Source organism: Apteryx mantelli, chromosome 18 (assembly GCF_036417845.1).
Source record: "Apteryx mantelli isolate bAptMan1 chromosome 18, bAptMan1.hap1, whole genome shotgun sequence".
NCBI classification, from domain to species: Eukaryota; Metazoa; Chordata; class Aves; order Apterygiformes; family Apterygidae; genus Apteryx; species Apteryx mantelli.
Window position 1 is genome coordinate 15959873 of NC_089995.1, and position 20681 is coordinate 15980553.

The 20681-nt window shown below is 54.4% G+C and overlaps 1 protein-coding gene across 1 annotated transcript; it reads right to left on the reverse strand.

The window, feature by feature from the left end:
• Window positions 1–2030: 2030 nt before the first annotated feature.
• On the reverse strand, window positions 2031–17742 carry RBBP8NL (RBBP8 N-terminal like). Its single transcript, XM_013950265.2, has 13 exons — window positions 17676–17742; window positions 16349–16391; window positions 15654–15749; window positions 15162–15274; window positions 13940–14012; window positions 12187–12353; window positions 11541–11623; window positions 9841–10007; window positions 7736–8567; window positions 7123–7231; window positions 4744–4805; window positions 4268–4394; window positions 2031–2910 (listed from the first exon to the last, which is right to left on the reverse strand). The coding sequence occupies exons 1-13, from the start codon at window positions 17740–17742 to the stop codon at window positions 2783–2785; spliced, it is 2067 nt and encodes a 688-aa protein (XP_013805719.2). The 3' UTR covers window positions 2031–2782.
• Window positions 17743–20681: the final 2939 nt, after the last annotated feature.

Sequence of the window (20681 nt, forward strand, 5' to 3'; positions counted from 1 at the left end):
ATATGTGTCCCTGCCAGGCCCCTCAAACACATACTGCACAAAGATACAAGGGCATTGGCTGATGATGCCTGTTGGAACAAGACAAGAAACAACATAAAAGATGATAAAAGAAAAGCCCAGTAAATGAAGGTGAATTTTGTGGTAGTCTTGTGCAATGAGAGGAAAAAATCTCTTTGTGGAAAAAAAAAAAGAAAAAAAGAAATTGAAGACTTTGTTATCGTTGGCAGGAGTTTTGCACATTTTGCTTATCAAGCGATCATCGTAGGGAGGGGATTATTTTATAGTTGCATAAAAGTTCTATCCCTCCTTATATTCTTCTGATCTCAGGCTGTCTCCCTGCAGCGAGGGGGCCTCTCTACAGGATTATATTTGCATTTTCTTCTCTTGATTGCATCTTATTAAAAGACAGACTTACTCAGTCCACCATGCATACTCACTGCTGCTCTGGGTATTAGGTATTACTGCCCCCTGCAAGTCAGTCCGTGCCGGTGATAGATGTAATGCTGACTGCCCAGGACCAAAAGGGGAAGGAATCTGAGTTGTGGCCCAGGTCCGGTTTCCAGGGCTATGATCCGATGAGCACTTTAAGCTGGGATGAATCAGCACTGCAACTGTCCCTTTGCCGGTGCCCTGGCTGCTCGGCCCTTCCTCCTGCCAGCACAGCTCGTGTGTGCTGTGTCCAGATCAGAGCACTGCTGGGGCTACAGAATAAAAGATCTTGCTGATCTCTTACTCCAGGAATTAAACCTTTCGAGACGGTCTCGGGGAGCCCAGCAGGGTGGTTCCCCCCTGCCCTTTGGACTAGCCTGGCATTGAATCTGGAGTTTGAACTTGAGCAAGCTGAGGAGCCTGGTACTCTGGACCTGAATGTTAAATCTGGCCGTTATTGCACCTGATCTTGGGTATGGAGCGCTGTGTGTCCCCAGCCTTGCTCGTGGGTATTACCCGGGATGGCTGGTGCCCAGGAGAAGCTGTGCCGGCCGGGGGACTGGCCACCGCTCACGGTGCTGTGAGGGCCTCCGGCTCCCTTCTGTGCTGCTGGGATAAATGGGAATGAGAAACCTGGGACTTACCCTGCCCGCGCGGGGCCAGCCCAGGTGAGGGGTGGCCGTCCCGTGCTCCCGGGGCACAGACGCGTCCGCCCACTTGCCTGGGGACAATTCCCCACTGACCCTGTGGGGGCTGATGAACCCCACGGAGGGTGACAGACCCCATGGAAGGTGACAGACCCCACTGAGGGTGATGGACCCCCACGGAGGGTGACAGACGCTGCAGGGGGTGACGGATGCCCATGGAGGGTGACAGACCCTGCAGAGGGTGACAGACCCCACCGGGGTGATGGATCCCCATGGAGGGTGACAGACTCTGCAGGGGGTGACAGACCCCACGGAGGGTGACAGACCCCACCGGGGGTGCCTGCACACAGGACAATCGGTGGCAGCCGGGTTGCGAAGCCCTGTGAGATGTTGTGGCCGGGGGCTGCTGTAGCCTCAACGCATGTTGGCAGGCCGAGGTAACGCTAACACACACACACACACACACACACACACACACTCACTCACTCACTCACTCACTCACTCACTCACTCACTCACTCACTCACCTCCCCCCAGACACCCCCAGTCCCCACTCACACGCGCGCGCCCTCTCCCCGCCAGGTGGCGCTGCCGGCTGCGCGCCCCCGGCCGCGGCGGCTCCCGCGCGCAGGCCCCGCCCCGCGCGCAGGCCCCGCCCCGCCCCCGCTGCCCGCGCTTTCCCGCGGCTCCGCCGCCCGGTGCGGGGTGGCGGCGAGCTGTTCCGTTCCGTGGCGTCGGGCCGCTGCCCCGTTCCCCCCCCGCGGGCCCGGCCCGGCCCGGCCGTCGTGGCGCAGCGGTGCCCGCCACGGCTCTCCTCAGCCACCCCGGGCTGGGGAGCAGCGGGACCCCGTCGCTTGACGCCGAGGAAAGCGCCCCCCTCCTTAACACGTCAGAAAAAATCTTTCAAGAACAATTTATCCACGTGAAAACAAGCCCCTGGCAGCGCTGCCAAGGCCGGCGCGATCTGCTGAGGCACCGCTCCACCGCGAGCCGCGGCTTCGACCCGCGCAGCGCGCCGTGCGGGGCGGCAGGGTGCGGGGAGGAGCCGGGCGCGAGCTCGCCCTGCGCTGCTGCCTCCCTGCCCTCCGCGGGGACGTGTCGCTCCGCGCCCGGCCCGCGCGCTTGCTTCGCGCGCTTAACCGGACGAGAAAACCGCCGGCCTTCCCCTGCTCAAACGAGGGGGCTGCGCGGATACGAAACCTGAGTGGGGATTTAACCGATGCTGGTTTGTGCGTGGGCAAAGCGGGGCCCTGCCTGCGTTCAAGCTGGTCGTTGTCCTTCATGCAGCCACTGGGAAGCTGTATGTGGGGACTGTATGCGGGGTATGCCGGTCTCCTCGCGCAAAATCCCATGGAAGAACACGGTCCCGATCCGGTGCTGCACAGCAGGGCAGTCTCCTCTTCCTAGCATCAGGATGGGGACCCGCTCTGGCTGTGTGCCACCGAGTGCCTGTGCTGCTCCACCGGCTGCCCCGAGTCACCCCACACCCGTCCGTCTCCTTGCCTAGCCTCCTCCGGGAGCCCCCAGGATGGATTTCCAGGGTGCTCTGCTCATTACCGAGTCCTCACGAGTTCCCCGCTGCCCGGCCCAGCGCGGCAGGAGGAGTCGCGCTCCCAGCGTGGGTCGGGCGCGGAGGTCTCTGAGCCAGCGCAGCCCTCTCCTCCCGCACTGCAGTGTGCCCCTGTGGCTTCTCATCCTGCCCTGCCGCTAGCTCTCCTCGGGGGTATTGTGCTGGGAAGTGGAACAGTTCTCCAGGTTCTTGGTGATCTCCGGTGCCCCAGCTGAGCACTCTTCGGCTTTGACCTTCTTTCTTCCTCTCAGTGACTTCTTTGATGCTGTTAACGGGAAGATGACCACAGAAGTTAACCACAGAGTAATGGACTTAGGTGCACAGGGTCAACATGGCTTAGTCTGAAAATACTGACTGCACAGGAGACAGCGAGCTCAGCAAATGAAAGATGAAGAGAAACCCTTTCACATTTGAGAGGGAAAGGTATTTGGGGGAGGCTGTTGTGACCCTGAAAACAGAAACAACGTGTGAAGGAGAAGCAGACAGAGAAACCCATTTGGGCACAGAAGTGTACCTATGAGGTACATCCTGTTCCCAAATCAGTGGGATGCATTTTTTTTGGATTTCTCCCCCTTTCAGAGCAGTGCGCAGTGTGGTGCACGGTACACACTGCAGAGCGTGAGAGGGGTTGTGCTTCTCCATCGCCCCATCACTGCCACAACCGCATCCAGCCCTAGCTCTGGACATCTCCATCCAGTCCTGGAGCCTGCGCTCATGTGAGCTGGGCTACAAGCTGGGCTCGCTACAGTCCGCCCCAGTGCTGCTGCATATCTGCCCTGGGGAGGACAGGACAGCTTTCTCCTTATTGCTCCGAGAGAGGCTTCTTTTATAGAGCAGTCCCTCTTCTTACCTGCTTGCGATCATGTTCACGGTGCTAGCAGGCATCTCAGAAGGCCAGGAGGAGAGCAAGGGGCAGTGCTTCCTTGTTAAACAAGCTCCCTTTTATGCTTAAGCAGCAGCCCTCTATATATTTTCAATCGGTCAACACTGCCCTTTCTTTACTGACTGTTACTAGCAGGATATTTCTGACAGGGCAGTATTTAAGGCTTGACAGGCACACTGTTTTATCCTGGCCCTTATCGGGAACAGTTTTCTGCTTATTCACCTGTAGGAAACAGGGGTACAACACATTCCATTGTCAGCCAGGGAAAACCTCTACGGCCGCTCTGGAAAATCAACAGAGTTTGCGAGAAACTTTTCTCCGAATGTCAATAACTCACTGCTGGGAATTTGGCCTTCTCCAATCAGCACCTCTCCAGACTGGCTGAACAAACACGAGGGCCTTATACCTGTTAGCTTAGGTGTTCAGGAGCGCGCTCTGGGCCACTGTCGCCCAGGCTCACCTGGCTAACCATTAGCAGGGGGCTCCCCTGGTTGGAGATACACCCGTTGCCAAAACATGGCGCAGCAGGTCTTATCGCGGGGAGCCAAAAGACTCCACTGTATCACCTTGGGCAAACATTTGTTTGCAGCATGCAATTCATTCGGCGGAAGACCACCTGCCTCTCCGTGGGAAGGGGAGGCGCTGGGTGCCCTTGGGTGTTTCTCTTGAAAGGAGCCCCTCAGGAAGCGGCGGAAGTTGTAGCCCTGAGCTGATCCCATAAGGAACTCCTCCTTCCTACCTTTTGTCCAGGGATCCTGTGCTCTTTTTCTCTTCTTTAGCAGCACATGAGCTCTGTCTTTTGCACAAAAATATTTTCCTTCAGCTTGGGCTTCTTGTGGGATGTTGTGTTCATATGGGGCAGCGACCTACACCAAAGGGAAGACCAGTCAGTCTATAAATTAGTCTGCTTTCCAGGGAGCCGATGGCTGGGCTGGATTGCCATACCCCTGCGACAAACGTTGGCATTCAGAAACTCTCATGACTCTATGTGGAAAGAGTGGTGTCTCCATCCCTTCTTAACAAGCTGGGTGGCAATGTGGAAAAGGGGTTTGGCATCTCACGTAGGCAGAGCTGTCACCTCTGTCACCAGTGAGTCTGGGCAGGTGGACACTTGTCTTACGTCTCTCATTGCCTCCCAAAACAGGAATCCCCAGACCAAAAGCATTGCCAGACCTGAGGCAGTGTAAGTTAATGGACTGAGGAAAGCAAACAAACCTCACTGTCCGTCGTGTCAGGCTCGTCAGAGTCCTGCTTCCCAGACTCAGCATCATCGTCATCTAAGGAAATACAAAAGGAGGATTTTTTTTGGCTGGTATGGGGCCTGACAAACTCACGAGCGTGAAACAGAGCTCCAGGCCCAGGCTCTGACAGCGGAGAGCCTTCATTACCAGGCATCTGCATTCATGACTTTTCAAAATACAAAGATGTGCCGGGACAGTCCAGAGACAAGGCCACGTTCCCCAACATGCCCAGGCTGCCTGGGGCGGCAGCCAGCACGGCCAGCAGGACCGGGGTGCCCTGGAGAGCCTGCCCAGGGCTGTGCACAAGCGAAGCAGAAAACAAATTCAGCCATAAACTGTACTGCGAAGCAGAACCACTCCGAGCTGTACGAATTGAAATGAATGTTTATAGGAGGGCCAAGAAAGATCTCGGGAACCAAATTCCAATAAAACTGCATCCTTAGGACTTTGCTACAACAAGGTCACAAACGCTGCCCCAAAGTCAATGGCCATGTGCAGGTCATGAAATCTGAAGGTATTTAAAATCCCCAACTCTGCCTTCCCACTCGAGGCACAGACAGTGAGAAGCACAGCTGGGGAAAGAGGCCAAAATGGAAGTTCCCAAAGTTTCCTCCTGGTCCCGCTTAGTGGCTCTTAGTAGGGAACTTGCTAAGGAGGAGAGGAAGGAAAGGCAGGCGAGTTGTTTCCCTGCCCGACAAAAGGATTTTGTTGCACACAGGCCCTGAGGCTACACAACGGCAGACACGTACCTGCGTGCACCAGACACACACCTAACCTTTGCACAGAGAACGTCTGGCACAGGCTGGGGACCGAGCCCTGCCGGCTGCGGGCACCATCGCCCTGTCTGTACCCCCGGTGCGCACCTGCGATGGCACACCCATGTCGGCCACGGCACTGAAAGCGCAGCGGTGCAGAAGGGTGGCAGGAGGGCAGAAGGGGCTGGGGCTGTGCTCTCCTACAGGATTGCTGCCTTGTGCCCACCACACCAAGGGCTGCGGGGTCCCACAACCTCGCAGTAAACCTACCCCAGGTCTAACCGGGGTGGGATTGTCGGCAGTATAGCCTCCCCCCAGAAAAGCTCTCGCCTAGGTGAGAGAGCAGATCGTCCATGTTTCAGACACTCCCAGAGCCATTGTAGCCTGCTCCTGTCCTCACTTTATCCTTCCGGGGGTTAAGGTTCACTAGAAAGTGAGAAAGTATTTGTGTATTGTTTCCTGAGCTTTGTGTCAACCTTCAAGTGAGAACTAAAGAAAGTCCTGTATTTTCCCACACCCAGAATGTAATCGGTTGAAATTCTTCTGCCATGATGATATCTCCTTAACATGTAAATCACAGAGGACTCCCCTTTTTTTTGCACCGTGCAAAATCCTGCTCTGGAGAGTGTTCCCAAACCACTCCGACACACCCAGACCAACTAATCCGGGCGAGCTCAACTTTCTGGCCAAGCCAGTAAGGCTGGTACTGAGAAGCTCTCAGGAGACGTGCTTCTCTCTGCACTCCTCATGGCTACAGCCTCCCACCCACTGGGGGACACCTGACTTCCATGTCTCATGGTGGTCCAGCCAGGGAGGAAGCCCTGAGTGTCCCCAGCTGTTTGCTTTGAGATAGAAAAGGGCTTTAACAAGGGATGGAGAAGGGAAAATGGAAGTGTGTGCACTGTCCTACCTCTTGGAGGTAACAGCATCCCTTGCTCCATGCTCAACCTTATCTCTGTGCCAGCACAGGCATGCTTTGGAGAAAGGGAGCACAGACGGGGATGGTTTTTCTCTGTGCTAATCCTGCAAACCTCTTGCCTTTTCCCTGTCCCCAGTAGGAACAGTTCTGAGCTTCTCCTTTTCTGAGAGCGACCTGTCCCTGTGGGTGATCCTGTCTTGTGTTCGTGGCTTACCATGGAGTAAGCCTTGCCAATACATCAGTGCTAAATCAGCCTCTTTAGCTCCTTGAGCCTCTGTGCCCACCCAGCAGGTGAGCATAGGGTGCAGGCCGCTCTGCAGGGCATGCAAGGTGAGACTGGATGGGTGCCTTCTGGTCATGTGGGGCAGAGATACTGGACTCTTCTCCAGAACAGCCAGAGCTGCTTCTTCCCTAGAGACTGAGCCCGATTTCTGGGCATCCCTAGGTTTAAAAATTGAGTACTCAAGGATAGAAATGTGAAACCCAAAGCTCCCATGATGGCCCAAAAGATCTGGAAGGGGGTTCCTTGCTATTCAGTAATTCCTTTGGTCAGTAGGAATTGCAGGTGTTTGCAAAGTACAGCACAGAGAGTTTCCAGCTGTAAGTTGCCTTCACATGAAACAAAATGCATCTTTTGCTCTTGCCTTCTCAAATGTCACATTTGTCTGGGGCTTTTTACCTGGTTCTCCCTTCTGTGCCTTGAGAGACAGTCTCATCTTGGTCTCCAGAAGGACATCAGGGTCACTCGACGTTGACTTGCTTGTAGGATGAGCCCGTGAGAAAGAGAGCTGTAAGATACAGAGTGTAGCAGCCCTGTAAATGCTTGCTATTACCTTAGTTACTAGGAACGCTGCCTTCTGCCAGGCAGGAGAAAAGGCCAGTCCCCAGCCCCTATGCGCTGACTGTGACAACTGCAGGGACAAGCATTGCAGGGGCATTTCTGTGTAGCTGTGGCATGTTGCAGCAGAGCTCTGCAGGGACAGGGTGCAGATTCTGTCTGCACACCAGTACTCTAGCCTGGAAGAAAAATCTTGTGGACATGAGTGGGGAAGTGAGTTTCCAGGCTATTTTCTGATGAGGTGAAGAACAAAGACCATGACCAGGTGGCCGTGACTTTATCATGTGCAAATATATCTGTGTTGGCTTCACATGAGGCAAAGCCGTTCACTCGTGAGCCTTTTCAAAACAGGACATTAAAGTCATTGTAAGTGTGCTGGGCACCCAGCACCCGACACCGGACTCCCTGGAGAGGGGAAGGGGACACAGCTGATGCCAATGCAGGCTGTACTCACCGCAGCTGCTTCCTCCTCCTCTTCCTCCTCCTCCTTGACACCGCTGGGCTGGCCCCTGGGCTGGGCTCGGGCAACTTGGAGGTGGCGGTAGGTGAGGCACAAGTCATCCCACTCTGCTCGGTGCCGTCCGCAGGAGCCCCGGGCTGCCAGAGCAGCGGGGCTCTCCCCAGGGCTCAGCCGTCCATGGCCAGCCTCCCGTGGCTCTGGAGAGCTGGGCCAGCTGGTCTCCCTGCCACGGCCGGAGTCCGATAGGTCCAGTGGCATGTCTGTGCCATAGTCCCTCGCTGCCTCGGCCTTCTCTCTGCGCTTGGAGCCGTCCCTGCTCAACCAAAGCTCTTTCTCATCCTTCCCGTCCATGCTGTCCTCCAGGAAGGACCTCTCCTCTTTGCATCCTGGTGTGACGTTTAGCCATGGGGACAGGGGCCGCTCCTCGGGAGCGGGTTTTGGGTCGCTGTCCACCCTGGCGCGGAGGTCTTGCTGGCGCTGGTGAGCGAGGAAGTGCTGCAGCCGCTCCCGGTGCTTGAGGAAGTGGAGTTTCCCCTCCAGATGCTGATCCCGCATGTAAACCACAGCGGCGGGGAGTTTAAAAATGGCTGCACGATCTTCCCAGTCGTCGCGCAACCTCATGCTGCCTTCAGCATCTTTGGCCCTGAGGAATTGGCTGGAGAAGCTGCCGTCCCTGTCGGCAGAAGCATAGTGACTCGCCAGCCCCAGCTGGTGCAGGGAAAAATGCTTGTTGAGGAGGCAGAGCTGCTCTGTCCTGGCAGTCAATTTTAAGTTTTCGTAGGATGGAGCAACCTTGGGGGAGTCCGGTTTGCTTGCTGTTGCATAACTAAAAGAAACAAAAAAAATCCCATCACATTTATTAGAGAGTTTTCACATAATTTCCCAGCTCCTGCAGGTGATGCCCTTGGTCTCCCCCGCTCTTTCTCTGCCCCACTGACTGTTGCGGCTTCTGGCCCCTTGTGCTACACTTGCTTTCGGGTTTTGGGCTGGGAAGCCCCTGCAGCTGGCGAGGAGGTTCCCATCCCTGTGACGGGTGCGGAGGTTAGATACCCAGCAGCGGTGCCGCTTGCACTGCCGTAAGCCATTACCATCCCCGGCCTCCAACAGCGTGTTCCTGTCCCTGGGCCACGCTAGTACAAGGAAGGGGGTAGAGTCAGTGGGGGGGATATAGTGACAGCTCGGATCAGCATTGCTACTGAAAATTTACTTGCCAAACTATACTGTACAGCCAGAAACACCCTGAATTCCACCCACACCTGTTCTTGGTCTTTCTTAGTGGTTTGGTGGCCCTGAAGACCTCCAGGACAGTGTCACACCACTGATGAATAATCCCCTTTTACAGCCCTTTTAGGAAGGCCAGCATGGTGAGCAATCCTGCTCATGCAAACCAAGTCCCTGCTATTGCTTCTTATTTGGCAACTTCCATGCGCATGAGCACTGGGAATGCACGGCAGAGCTACTCCCACTCTGGGAAACTTGCTGTCTCTACAGGTGAACTTACTGGCTTTGCTTAGCGTTTTGCTTCTGAAATCAATGGGAAGGATAAGCCCTGGAAAGTGCTGAGCACTGCAGAAGAGCCCATTAGAATAGATAAGGAGCAGCAGGGATTGCTGCCTCCCGCTTAAGTCATCTTGTTCTTCTGCAGGCTGGAGATTGGGGCATCTGGTTCACTTTCTGGTTCTGCCTGATGAAACTGAAATAACTAGAGACTGTTCTCGTAGGGCTGGATTCCAGGCATTTTTTGCTGGTGTAAATTGGGAGAACCATCCCCCCATCCCCGAGGCTGTGGGCAGTACAAGAAGTTTGGAGAAGAAGGTGGGTAGTTACAGCAAAAACTAGCCATCTCATCACAGTCTGTTCAGTGAGATTTCCAGCCCAGCTTGCTGGATCCAGTATTTCAGCCTAGCCTTCGCTATCCACAGGGATGAGTGAGAGTGGCCACAGGCTGACATGGTGACGGGAAGATCTAGCTAGTGATGGGGGAAGAAACCCCCCCACGTGAAATGAGGAAGAGGACAGTGGCAGCCTTTTTGCTGCCTGCAGTGGGCTGCAGATCAGACCTATGTGAGCACACCGAGAACTGCAACAGGGTAACTCACGCCTCAAGGCTGGGGCTGTGCTCACGCTCCGACGACGGGAGAGGAGTCTTTCTTGCCGATGGGGATGGTGCAGCCCCTGGAGGACTTTTTTCCAGGAGGCACGGTCTCGAGCCAGGTCTCACCAAGGCAATGGTTCCATGCAGCTGGTTGGCAATCCTCTGGGATGTCTACGGCAGGGGGAAAGAGTCCGTGTGAGCCTCTCTGCTGTGCTCCTTGGACCAAGTAGGCTCTCAGAGCAATGCCTAGAGAGCCTCACTGAGCAGAGACAGGGCTCTTCACCAGTGCAAACAAGAAAGACAATTCCTAAGTGCTCTGTATGAAAGACTTTACAGCATCTTTTTTATCAATTTCTTCCCCAGAAGTGATAAGAAGTAATTTGATTCAATTCCAACCAACAGCTAAACAATATTTTTATTGGTTTTCCCAGGAAAGTTCCCCTTCATGTTTTCCAGGGGGATGTACATTATTTCTGGCCACACCAGTATATAGCCCAGGAGGTCATGTGCCTCCTCACAGGTCAAGCCATGATTCAGTGGCCTATGCAAGATAAGACCCTGCAAATTTCCATACCCCTATTTAGGCCACTAAACTTTATTCATTTGAGGTCCTACCATACCTTTATTTAATGGCTGTGTTTCCAGTGGAGGCTCCAACTGTGAGGCCAGGACATCATGATCTTTATCTATTGTCAAACAAGGCTCAGAACAAGTTCTGACTTGTCTTTTCCCTGCCTACTAGGAGATGTCACCAGCCTTTACTGTGATCCCCATTAATTATCCTCACAGTCTGCCTGCAGCCTTACCAAAACCTCTTTTCACCTGCTCTTTCAAGTTTTCTGTGGATTCAGGTAAGTGAATCCTGTGCCAAAATGGAAGCAGCTGTGTGGGTGTGTACGTGGGCTTGAGTTCCCACAACAAGGAACAGGGCTCCAGGTCTTGAAGTCTCAGAACCCCATGCCCAATATCTCTAAATCACTCCACGTCCCTCACACTCTCCGTTTCAAAGGCAAGGCAGGCTCACATCAATGCACAAAACGGCATCCACTGAGTGCCAGTTTCTCTGAAAATACACACAACTCTGCTATGGCTGCATGAGCATCCCAATATTCACTATGCTGCAGATGGAGAGACATCTGAGATGCTTATGAGCAGGGCTGCTGTGGTGTATTTGTGCTCTGCACTCAAAAGCACCCACAGTTTGTGTGTTTTCCATGTTTTTCCATTTTTCACAGTGCCCCAGCCTCTTGTCCCCCCATATGATGGAGAACTGAGTCTGTAACACAGGATAAGCTACACCAAAATGTGGGCCTGCATGATCTCCCAGGGTTTGTCACTCCTGAGAGGTTTCCCTAACAAAAAATCCAAGTGGGGAACCAGTGTGACGGGCAGAGGACTCAAGGATACTAGACATGTTGTGGATCTGTCATGAAGTATAAATATGGAAACAACCCGAAGATGTGGACTCTCACAGCAGGAGACAGGAAGCCTGTACCAAACTCCGAGTGCTTTTCTTGTAGCTAGTGGCAATTTCTGCAGAAAGGTTGTATCTGGCAATTGGTAGGTTCTCTCCTCAGCTCTGGCAAGGGCATACTGCCCACTTCTTTCACCCTCTAGGTGCTTCTTGGTCATTCACTATCCTATTCTACCCTGGTCTGAGAAGAAAAGACCTGAAAACATTAGGCAAGCTCTGGCAACTCTCACCATTTCTGCAAGGCTGGTTTCTTGGAGGACAGTGCTTGGGGAAGTCCTACTGCTTGGAGAATTTCTCTGTCCTGTAGACTTTTCTGCAAACAAAGACACAACCAGTGACTGTGATGGCCCCACAGGGTGACTCCAGGCTGGCCTGCATTCCTCTCCCACGTGCTAGAGTCTCACAACCTACTAATGACTATAGCGCGGAAAGCTAGCACACCACAGCTGGGAGGAGCTGGTGGGCACCAAGCACTTTCTATTGAAGATTTCTTGCCAAAGTTGGGCCAAAATTTCTGTCTGGCTCAAGCCAGCACCAGAATTAGTGTACCCTCTGTTGCATACGTGGTTGACAGCAAGGCAAACACATAGTCTCTGCACCAAAAGGGTAGTGGGTCCACACTTGCATAGCATTTTGCTTACAGTAATGGCACCCAGACATCTCCAGGGACTTTGCTCTAAAGCAGAGCAGAGTGTTTATCCCTTGACATGCAGTTTCCCTCATGGCAGCTATTCTGGCTACAGCAGTGTCTATCTGGGCTTCAAAAAACTTGGTCTCTGCTCCCCAGCCCCTTTCCCAGAGCGGCTTTGCACTATGCCTCAGTCATTCTTCCCTTCCCCAGTCCCTTCAGATGTGGCTGGGGCCAGCTGCTCTCACCTTCTCCCAGCTTGAAGCCTGGCACGTCGTGGTGTGCCTCTTCTGCCCCTCTCTGAGCTGCTTTGTCGGTGCTGGGGCTCCTGCTTACTGGGGACAGTAAAGCCAAGGGGGAATTGGGGGTGGAACTGCTTTCTCTGGTGATGAGTCCTGGGTACTTTATCTTGTCCCTGTTGAAAAGAGAGGGACATGAATGAGAAGAGGCAGGAGAAGGAGATCACCAGTTTGAGAGCCACTGAACTGTGAGTTCTGAGTTATAGAGCCCTATGTATATATGGATACGGACATACTGGATCCCCAGACCCACCTTCTTCCATTTCAGCTTATCACTGGTTCAGCTGCAGTCTGGAACATTTCAATAGCTCAAGGTCTGATTTCCCCACTTTGCTGTGGGTAACGTTGCAGGAAGCCACGATGTTGGGTAAGCCAAAACCCAACTCTGGCTATTGCAAAAGCTCTGTGAGAAACTGTCTGTCTCCGGCTGGGATTTCAGCCTGATGGAGTGGGGTGGATTCAGCATGTGGATTTGGGGACTGTCACCCTTTACCGTTTCCAGCTGGTGGGACTGATACTCTTAGTCACTATGAGGGAATTGCTGTAAGACTCAAAGCCCCGCACCTACGTCCAGCCCTAGCTGGACCCTGATGCTGAGACCTCAGTGTTTGGCTGAAAATATCCCTGTTGAGCAGCGCAGGGAAGAGCAGAGCAGGAATGCTCAGGGCTCAGTGAACCCCACCAGATCTAGGGCTAGAAAACTCCTCAGGCCTCGGAAAGCATCGGGACATAAAAGTGAGAGTTTCTCTTTAAATGGATGGAACTTTCTGAGCTGCAAAGAAAGACATTTCTAAACTAATCCCTTGGTGCTAATTCCTCTGGACTTTAAACCCTTGAGGAATGAGCTGATTTGTATATATTGGCTAGCCTGACAGGTTACTTGGCTTTCACCACAGCGCTCTGTTAAGATATTAACCTGTTGGAGCAAATCACTTCTCCCTCTTAACCCTGGCTCAGTCCTTTCCTTGCTTGTAGCTCTTATTCCCACACAAAATGCAATCTGTTTCCTGCAAACCTGCTCTACTGGCTTGGGAGTCTGCCTTTCCGCTGGAGTTGCACACACGTGCAGAGCCCCCGTGACTTTGTAAAGAGGTGTTAGGCCCTGCTGGGGGGTCTCTTCTGATTCACACAGTCTGGCTGCTGCAGGAGGGGAGCTGTTGACATGGAAAAGCTGTGAAATCCTACAGTGAAGACTGTGGCCAGGCAAACAGCCCCCGATTTTACTTCCCATGATAGTCCACCATGGGTGTGTGTTGAACACCCTCCGCTCCCCAGGAGACATGGGAGTCGAGATGCACTGCTAGCCAGGAGAAAGTTACTTTATCCCTTTCCCTCGTGGTGCAATCATTGCTCAGTAGAAGAACTGGACTAATGGGAAATGCAGGACCAGAAAATGCCCACAGCTTTCCTGTACACCCCTCCCCTTCTCATCCCATTATGTCCTGCTTCAGCCATGCCTTGCTCCAAGGAACCTGAAGATTAAATCCTTGGATGCAGGTGACTAGGGGAGTGAGCAAAGGTCAAAAGAGATTTAGATCATTACAGGTATTCTGGTGTCTATCTTCTACTGGAACCTATGGGAATTAGGCACTAAAATACCTCTGAGGACATGGTGCTCTGGCCGTAGCCCTGCTCAGCTGCAGGGAAGCCTCTGGCCAGACCAACACCGCACGTAATGAATTAAACCCAGAAGAGTGCTTACTCCAAGCTTCGGAGCCTCTTCACATCTTCCTTGAGAGTTTTGTTTTCTTCCTTCAGGCGGTTCATTTCATTAGCTGCAAAGAGAGGCGAAGGGTGCGGTGGGTTAAGGTGCTGCTGGGAGGGACGCTGGAGCTCCTTGCAGTTTGCTGTGGTACCTGCATTGGGGAAGAGGGGGGACCACACCAGATTCCGGAGGGGGATTGACTTTCCTTCCTTCTCTGAAAACACATTGGGTGCTAAGGATAAAAGGAAGCAACTTTGTGACTCAAGCTCGGCCAGGACTGGAGGTCCATTAGAGCCCACTTGGTTCCTGGGGAGAGGGCGACTGAGACGGGGCGACCGCTGCAGGCCGTGGTGCAGCGGGAGCGACGTAGCCAGCATCGCGCCCGCGAGCGCTGCCTTTCCTCCTCCGATCAACCGGCGCTGCATTACAGCTAGAAAATAATGCTTTGGAAAGCAGGAGTGACAGCATGATGGGGGGGATAAACCAAGGGCTGCTCGCACCTCTCCATCCCTCCTTACCCCTTTTCTCCTTCACCCCCACTGCCCTCCCTGGGCCAGTCAGATACACGGAGAAAAACACCCCGGGCTTGAGCAGCCATGGGAATTCTGCCAAGGGCTCGGGAGAAAATCCATCATACATGTTGCTTGATTTCCATCTACCCGCGCTGAGCCGCTGCTGCTGTGAATTTCCTGTCTTTTCCAGAGTGCTGCTTCTGCTGTGCCAAATGCATCTTTCCCCAGGCAGCTGACACCGCCTGGCCGGGGAGCCCCGGCTGCAGCCGAGCCCGGCGCTCTCAGCGTGACACGTCTCTCCTGTTCCTGGAGCTGCGGCAGGCTGCAGCCCCCCGGCTCTGCTGGTTCGTGCAGGCAGCTACCTAGTGGGCATGCCTTCCCTGCCGCTGGAGCGGGGGCGGCCAGCCTCTGCCCGGCCACCCGCGGGCCCCATCAGGATTAGCTGCAGCGGAGGAAGCTGCGATCTGGCCCCAGTGGTAGCCGCCACCTCCCAGACCCAAATCTGATGGGGGCTGCGAATGGGAGCCCTGGTTTTTCAAGGCCTCCAGGCTTGGCTCGGCTCCCTCCCACCTCCCCTGCATGTCAGCGAACACCTCCCGGGCGCGCAGCCGCTGCGATGGCTCCGGGGCAGCTGTCCCAGAGGGGCTTTAACCCGGGAAAAGTATCAGTGAGCCAAAGCCAACCTTATAGCAGACCTCGGTACCTACTGAGGATGAAGATGTGCTGGAGACTCTGGAAATGGGAGCTCTCATATTCATTCTGCTTCTTTTTCGCCAGTTCCTGCGTGACCATGCATCTGTCGCAGAGACCCGCTCGCAGCCTGGGTGAAGAGCCGGGAGCTGCGTTATCCGAGACCTGGCAGGGGACCTCGATGCCGCCCTCGCCACGGCGCGCGCACCCGCCCCATGTCCAGCCATGGTGGTGGGGGATGTTGCCATCCGTGCAGCCCAGCCCCTGCCCCTCTACCTCCCTGCTTCCAAGCCCACCACCGCTCATTTTTTGGAAAACACCCTTGCATTGGTTGAGGTGCCTCTGCTGCAGGAGCTGGCTCCCCCGGCTCTCCTAAAAGCAGTGTGTGATGAGAAAAGACCTTCAGGTGCTGCAGCCCGCTCCTGGGAGGACACCGAAAAGCAAGCTCTCCCTGCAGGAGGGTGCACTCACTGCCACAAAACAGTGCTGTCTTCAAAAATACATCTTACCTGTTTTCTAACACTTTTACGTTTTCCTTAAGGACCTTCTGTTGTTCCCTTAATTGGTGATTTTTTGCAAACAGCTCTTCAATCCGCTGGGCATCACTAATATGAGAGACAGCACAGAACAAGCAAACAAAAAGGGTTATTGGATTTCCCCCAAAGCCTGTGGCTTTATTCTGGGGGCACGGGCAACAGGAAGGATTTATCCTCCGAGTCCGCTGTGCCGCTCGCACTGGATGGCTAAAGTGCTTTTACTGGGTGCCAGGGTGCTGGGGTGAATGAGTGCCTGGGTGCATGAGTGCCAGGGTGCCCGCTAGCAGGCAAGGACCCGTGTGAGGAAAGTCCTGCTCAGCCCTGGGGGCAATGCAGGGGAGGAAGAGGAGGAGGAAGAGGCCAGCTTGCACAGGCACCGGCGAGGGCACTCGTGGGTTGGTGGGATTTTGTCTGCCTGTGTCCGGGGCCCCGCGTGGCGCAGGTCATCCGAAGGTTTAAACGCGGCGGTGCCCCAGCAAAGGCGAGCAATGCTCTCTAAATCAGGCAACCCCTCTCGGGACTTGTGGCTTTTGCAGGCACCTAGAGACACAGCAGCTTCCGAGAAGCTTCTGAGAAGGTCTTAAAATTAAGCAGTGCAACCTCTCGTCCACCCCCCACAGGCCTTTAACACCGCAGTGCAGCCGGAGAGCGGCGCCTGCGTTGCTCACCGGCATTTCTCCGTCGTCAGCTCCGTTAGCTTTGTTTGCAGACCTGGAATAATTAACAGAGCCTGAGAGATGGGCATTTATTGCAAATTCCAAGGCAGTTTGGAAACAAAATGCAACAATCTAACTTTAGGAGGGTGCTTCATTTTCAAGAAGCATCATCAATTTACAAACCTTATTCCCTGTTTGCCTGTGTTAGATGACAGCAGCTTAACATAACTGGAAAAGTTGTATAAAATGTGAGGACATTTTGTATTTTCATGATTTAATGAGTTTACATTCCCCTTCCCTTCCCCCCAAATCTGTTCAGTTTTACTTCTAGTTATTTCTAGTTACACCACGCATTTCCCAGGTGGACAGTATTTTATAATTCTTGGGGCTGCAAAGCATCTTGGAGAACATTTACAGCTCAACAAGAACTGCTTTCATTGATGGATCTGCAGACATTACATTCTGTCAACTCCATTTTATGCAAAATAGCTGTAAGCGTGTGGTTTAAATTGCTCAACAGTTTCCTCTGTGCTCTCTCATGGCCTAAAATTACACAAGACAAGAATGAATTCATAAGCCAGAATCCCGTGAAAGCACTGTTGTGTTCATAATATTAATACTGGGAATTATTCTAATAGGAAAACAATTGGATTTGGCATGTGTTTGCTTAACGTAATGTTTCTTATTTTAGTAATGTATGACTTGGCAACTCCCTAGAGGACTGGACTATCCATCCTTATCCTAAGGGTTGCTTTAGCAGAGCCTTGTAGTCCTGCTACTTCTGTCTTGCAGAATATTGCATCTTTCCGCTTCCCCTTTGATCATTCAGTATCCAGATAACAGTCCAAAGCCGCGTGGCCGCAGCAGAGGCACCAAAAATTTATCTTGCTCTTTGGCTGTGCTCTTTGGCAAACCGATGCGCCCCAGGTGCAGCCGTGCTTCCCGGGGGCTTTCCCAGCGCGTTTGGAGAACTCGGGCAATAACGGCATTGCTGCTGCCACATGGGAAATCAGATTTATCACAGAGCACGGCAGCAGGGCAGGAAAGGGTCAAATTCTCCGCGATTAACGCGTTCCCGCCGTGACTGAGCCCCCCCGGGGCTCGGCGCACTCTCCAGGGACCAGGAAATCAGGCATAAAAAGGGGCTGTTTCCTCCCTTCCTCCTTATAACCCAAAGAGTTGCTGATTTTCTCAGTAAACCTCAGTCTCCACCTGAAGGCTCTCCGGTCTGCACACTCGCCTCCTCCCGTCGGGTCATTTGGCACCAAATAGATGAAGGTGGCATTAAAAAGAAATGGACCTTGGCCATTTTTTAATAGGAGCTCTCGTGTCTCCTTACCTTGGACCTCTTTCTCATGGATTTCCTTGAGCTTATTCAGGAACTCTGCAAAACTGTCCGTGGTCATGTTCAGGGCTGGGCCGCGCTCCTGGGCTGCTGCGCACGGCAATCCTCCGCTTGCGCTTCGAGGCTGTCCTTCTCTTCTAAATCATTCAGGTTTTAGCCTAACGGACACACGCACGCACAAAAAAAGCCCCCAGTAAAACAGAAGCGCCGAAGTATTTTGTGCACGTTGTGTTTTGCAAAGTCTTAGAAGCAGGACAAAACAATACTTGCCCCAGTAGAAAAAGCAAAATCATTTGCTAAACTGAAAAAGGAAAAAAAAAAAATAGCATGCTCACGTGGAGACAGATATTCGAACCTGTGCAGCTTACGCGATGGTGACACGTACTGCTCCGCCGCCTCGCCGGCATCGCCCGGACTCCCCGCGCGGCCCCGCGGACGTTGCTGCCCGCAGCCTCTCTGAACCCTCGGGAGACACAAAACCGAGCGCTATTAGCCCTGTTTTACAGACAAGCCCGGAGAGGTGGAGAGGCAGCGTCGGCGTGGCGCCGACGGGCTGGGAGCACCCTGGGGTGCTTGGGCTGCCCCGTGCCCCGGGAGGCGTTCCCAGCTCCGGAGGCCCCGTTTCCCACGGCTGCTACGAGGCCGCTAACGCTGCCCGTGCTCTGCGCGTGGTCACTCAGCTCAGGCTGCGGCGTCCCGCGGTGCCCAGGAGCAGACGACATGCTCCGCTTCCTAAAAATACCCGGCTGCTTCCTTCCCTGTTGTAAACCCCCTAAGCACAGGGGAGGCGGAAAGTGGCCCAGGACACCTCCAGCTCCGTAAGCTGTGAAATGCACCGCGAAAGCAAACAGCCCCAAAATGGTTCAGTTTTTAAAATTTTACTCCAAACCCAGCGATCGTAATTTCTGAACAGTGCAGAGATTAGCGGGCAGCGGAGGCGGCAGACGGCCCCTCTGCAAAGAAAGCCCCGGAGGAGAGGTGGGCGCGAGGGTTTCGCAGCCCCGCGGCGGCGCGCGGAGGCTTTCGCAGGGCTCTGGCGCCCGCCCAGCGCCGTTCCCTGCCGGCAGCCCGCGCGCGCCCTTATCTGCCTGCAGAGCGGAGGTGTGCCCCGTCGGCTGCATATGCAAGATGTGGGCACGCGGCGCTGGAAGAGGAAACTTTCCCCTAAAGGGTCTGATTTTAAAAAGAAATTAGGCATGCGCCGGCGAGCACCAGCAGCCTGCGCTGCTTGTGTGCTCTTACCACGCTCGAAGCGGCGAAACAGCAGCCTAAATAAAGGACCAGGTAAATGCAGCGCTAGCCGTGATCGCAGGAGCTTGCAGCCAGCATCTCAGCTGCAAAAGCAGGGCCTGCGAGCGCTCCTCTCAGAGGAGTTTCACTTGCCTTCCGAGCAAACCTTCTACAAACGGAGCAGAAATCTCGTCTTGGGAAATAAACAAGCAAAAAAAAATCATCGTTCCCACTTCCCAGGGCAGAAACCAGCCTTTGCAAGCTCTGGGTGATCTCTGGCAGCGAGGGAAACGCATCCGGCGTGGCATGTCGCGGCTCGCACGGCGAGCGCGCTCGCTTGGGATCAGCCGCCGTGAAATGGCATTAGGCACCGATCTCCCAAGTTCAGCCTCGAGAACCGCGGTGTAATAATGAGCCAGGTGAAATAATGCCTGGCTCAGCTCCCAAAAGCTTGATGAGAAGATGTTAACGAGAGCTACCTCCTTGTACCTGGCAGCCGCCTCGGCACTTGCGTGTCCGGGTGCGGGGAAGCGCTTCTAGGGATCGCCGAGTCCGACCCGAGCGCCGCTCTCCGGGGCCGCATCACCCCAGGACGCGGGCAGAGGCCTTCCAGGAACAGGGAATGCTCCTGACACCCGGCAGAGCAGGATTTGGGGGCTGTGATTCCGGCTGGGCTGGAGGCAGCAGCTCCGCACCCAGCACGTCCCGCAGCCGCGGCTTGCGCCAGGGCTGTGCTTCAGCCTGGATTTTCTTCCTCTGGGAGCCCCCAAGTCAGCAAGGGAGCTGGGACCTGCCTGGGCATTTGATCCCGGCCTTTCAGGTGTGAACAACCCCTCGGAAAAGCGGCTCCCGGAGAGGTTCGGCTGCGCTCGCCGCGGCGCAGCCCGAGCCCCCGGCCCCGCCGCTCCCCCCGCCGCCAGGCAGGATTTACTGCGGGAGCTTTCCTGACGAAGGCCAGACCGCGGCGGCCCTCGGCGCGGCGCTCGCTGCCCCGGACAGCGGGCTCATTTACAGCCCCGAGCCCTTCCCAGAGCTGTCACCGTAATATACGCCCGGCGGCCCGGGACGCCGTCGCCGCGGGGCCGAGCGGCAGCCCCCCGGCGCCCCGGCGTATTTCAAAGTGACGGGTGCCCTTTGCAAGCAGAGCCCCGGTGTCGGGGGCCGGCGCGTCCCCCCGGCTCGCGTGCGGCGTCGCCCCGCATCGCTCCTCGCCCGGCGGCTGCGCCGCGGCTGCGGAAAGCAAAAACCACGAGAACGTTATTTTCCGTCCCACGCTCCGGGGCTTTTGGGCCGAGCTTCCCTGGGAATCGCGCCGCCGTGCCAGGGGCAAATCCCCGTCCTCAGCACTGTTTCTTTCCAAAAAAAAGGAAAAAAAAGAAAAAAAATGCAGCTCACGAGCTAAATAAGCTTAAATAATTAAAAAAAAGAAATTGCAGGACTCTAAAGTCCTGACACTGTAGGATCAGCTAAGCTTAATGGATTTACTATCAGATATTTCGCAATCGACGGTGCTGGAGTTCCTCAGCTTCAGACTAGATTTGTGTAATATACCTTTCGCTATGCGATTACCCAGGCAGGACTGCTCTCACTAGCCAAACTTCATTTTCTTGGCTACTCCTCCATGTTCTCGGTCTAATTTTAGAACTGTAAATTGAATTTATACTCAGAAAGGCTGGCTGTTCAGTCATGGAAAATCTGCGGTGCCAATAGTACGTTGCAGGCCAAAGCGAAGCTGTTCTGCTTTTCCAACGCACCGTGCGCTTGGCAGGT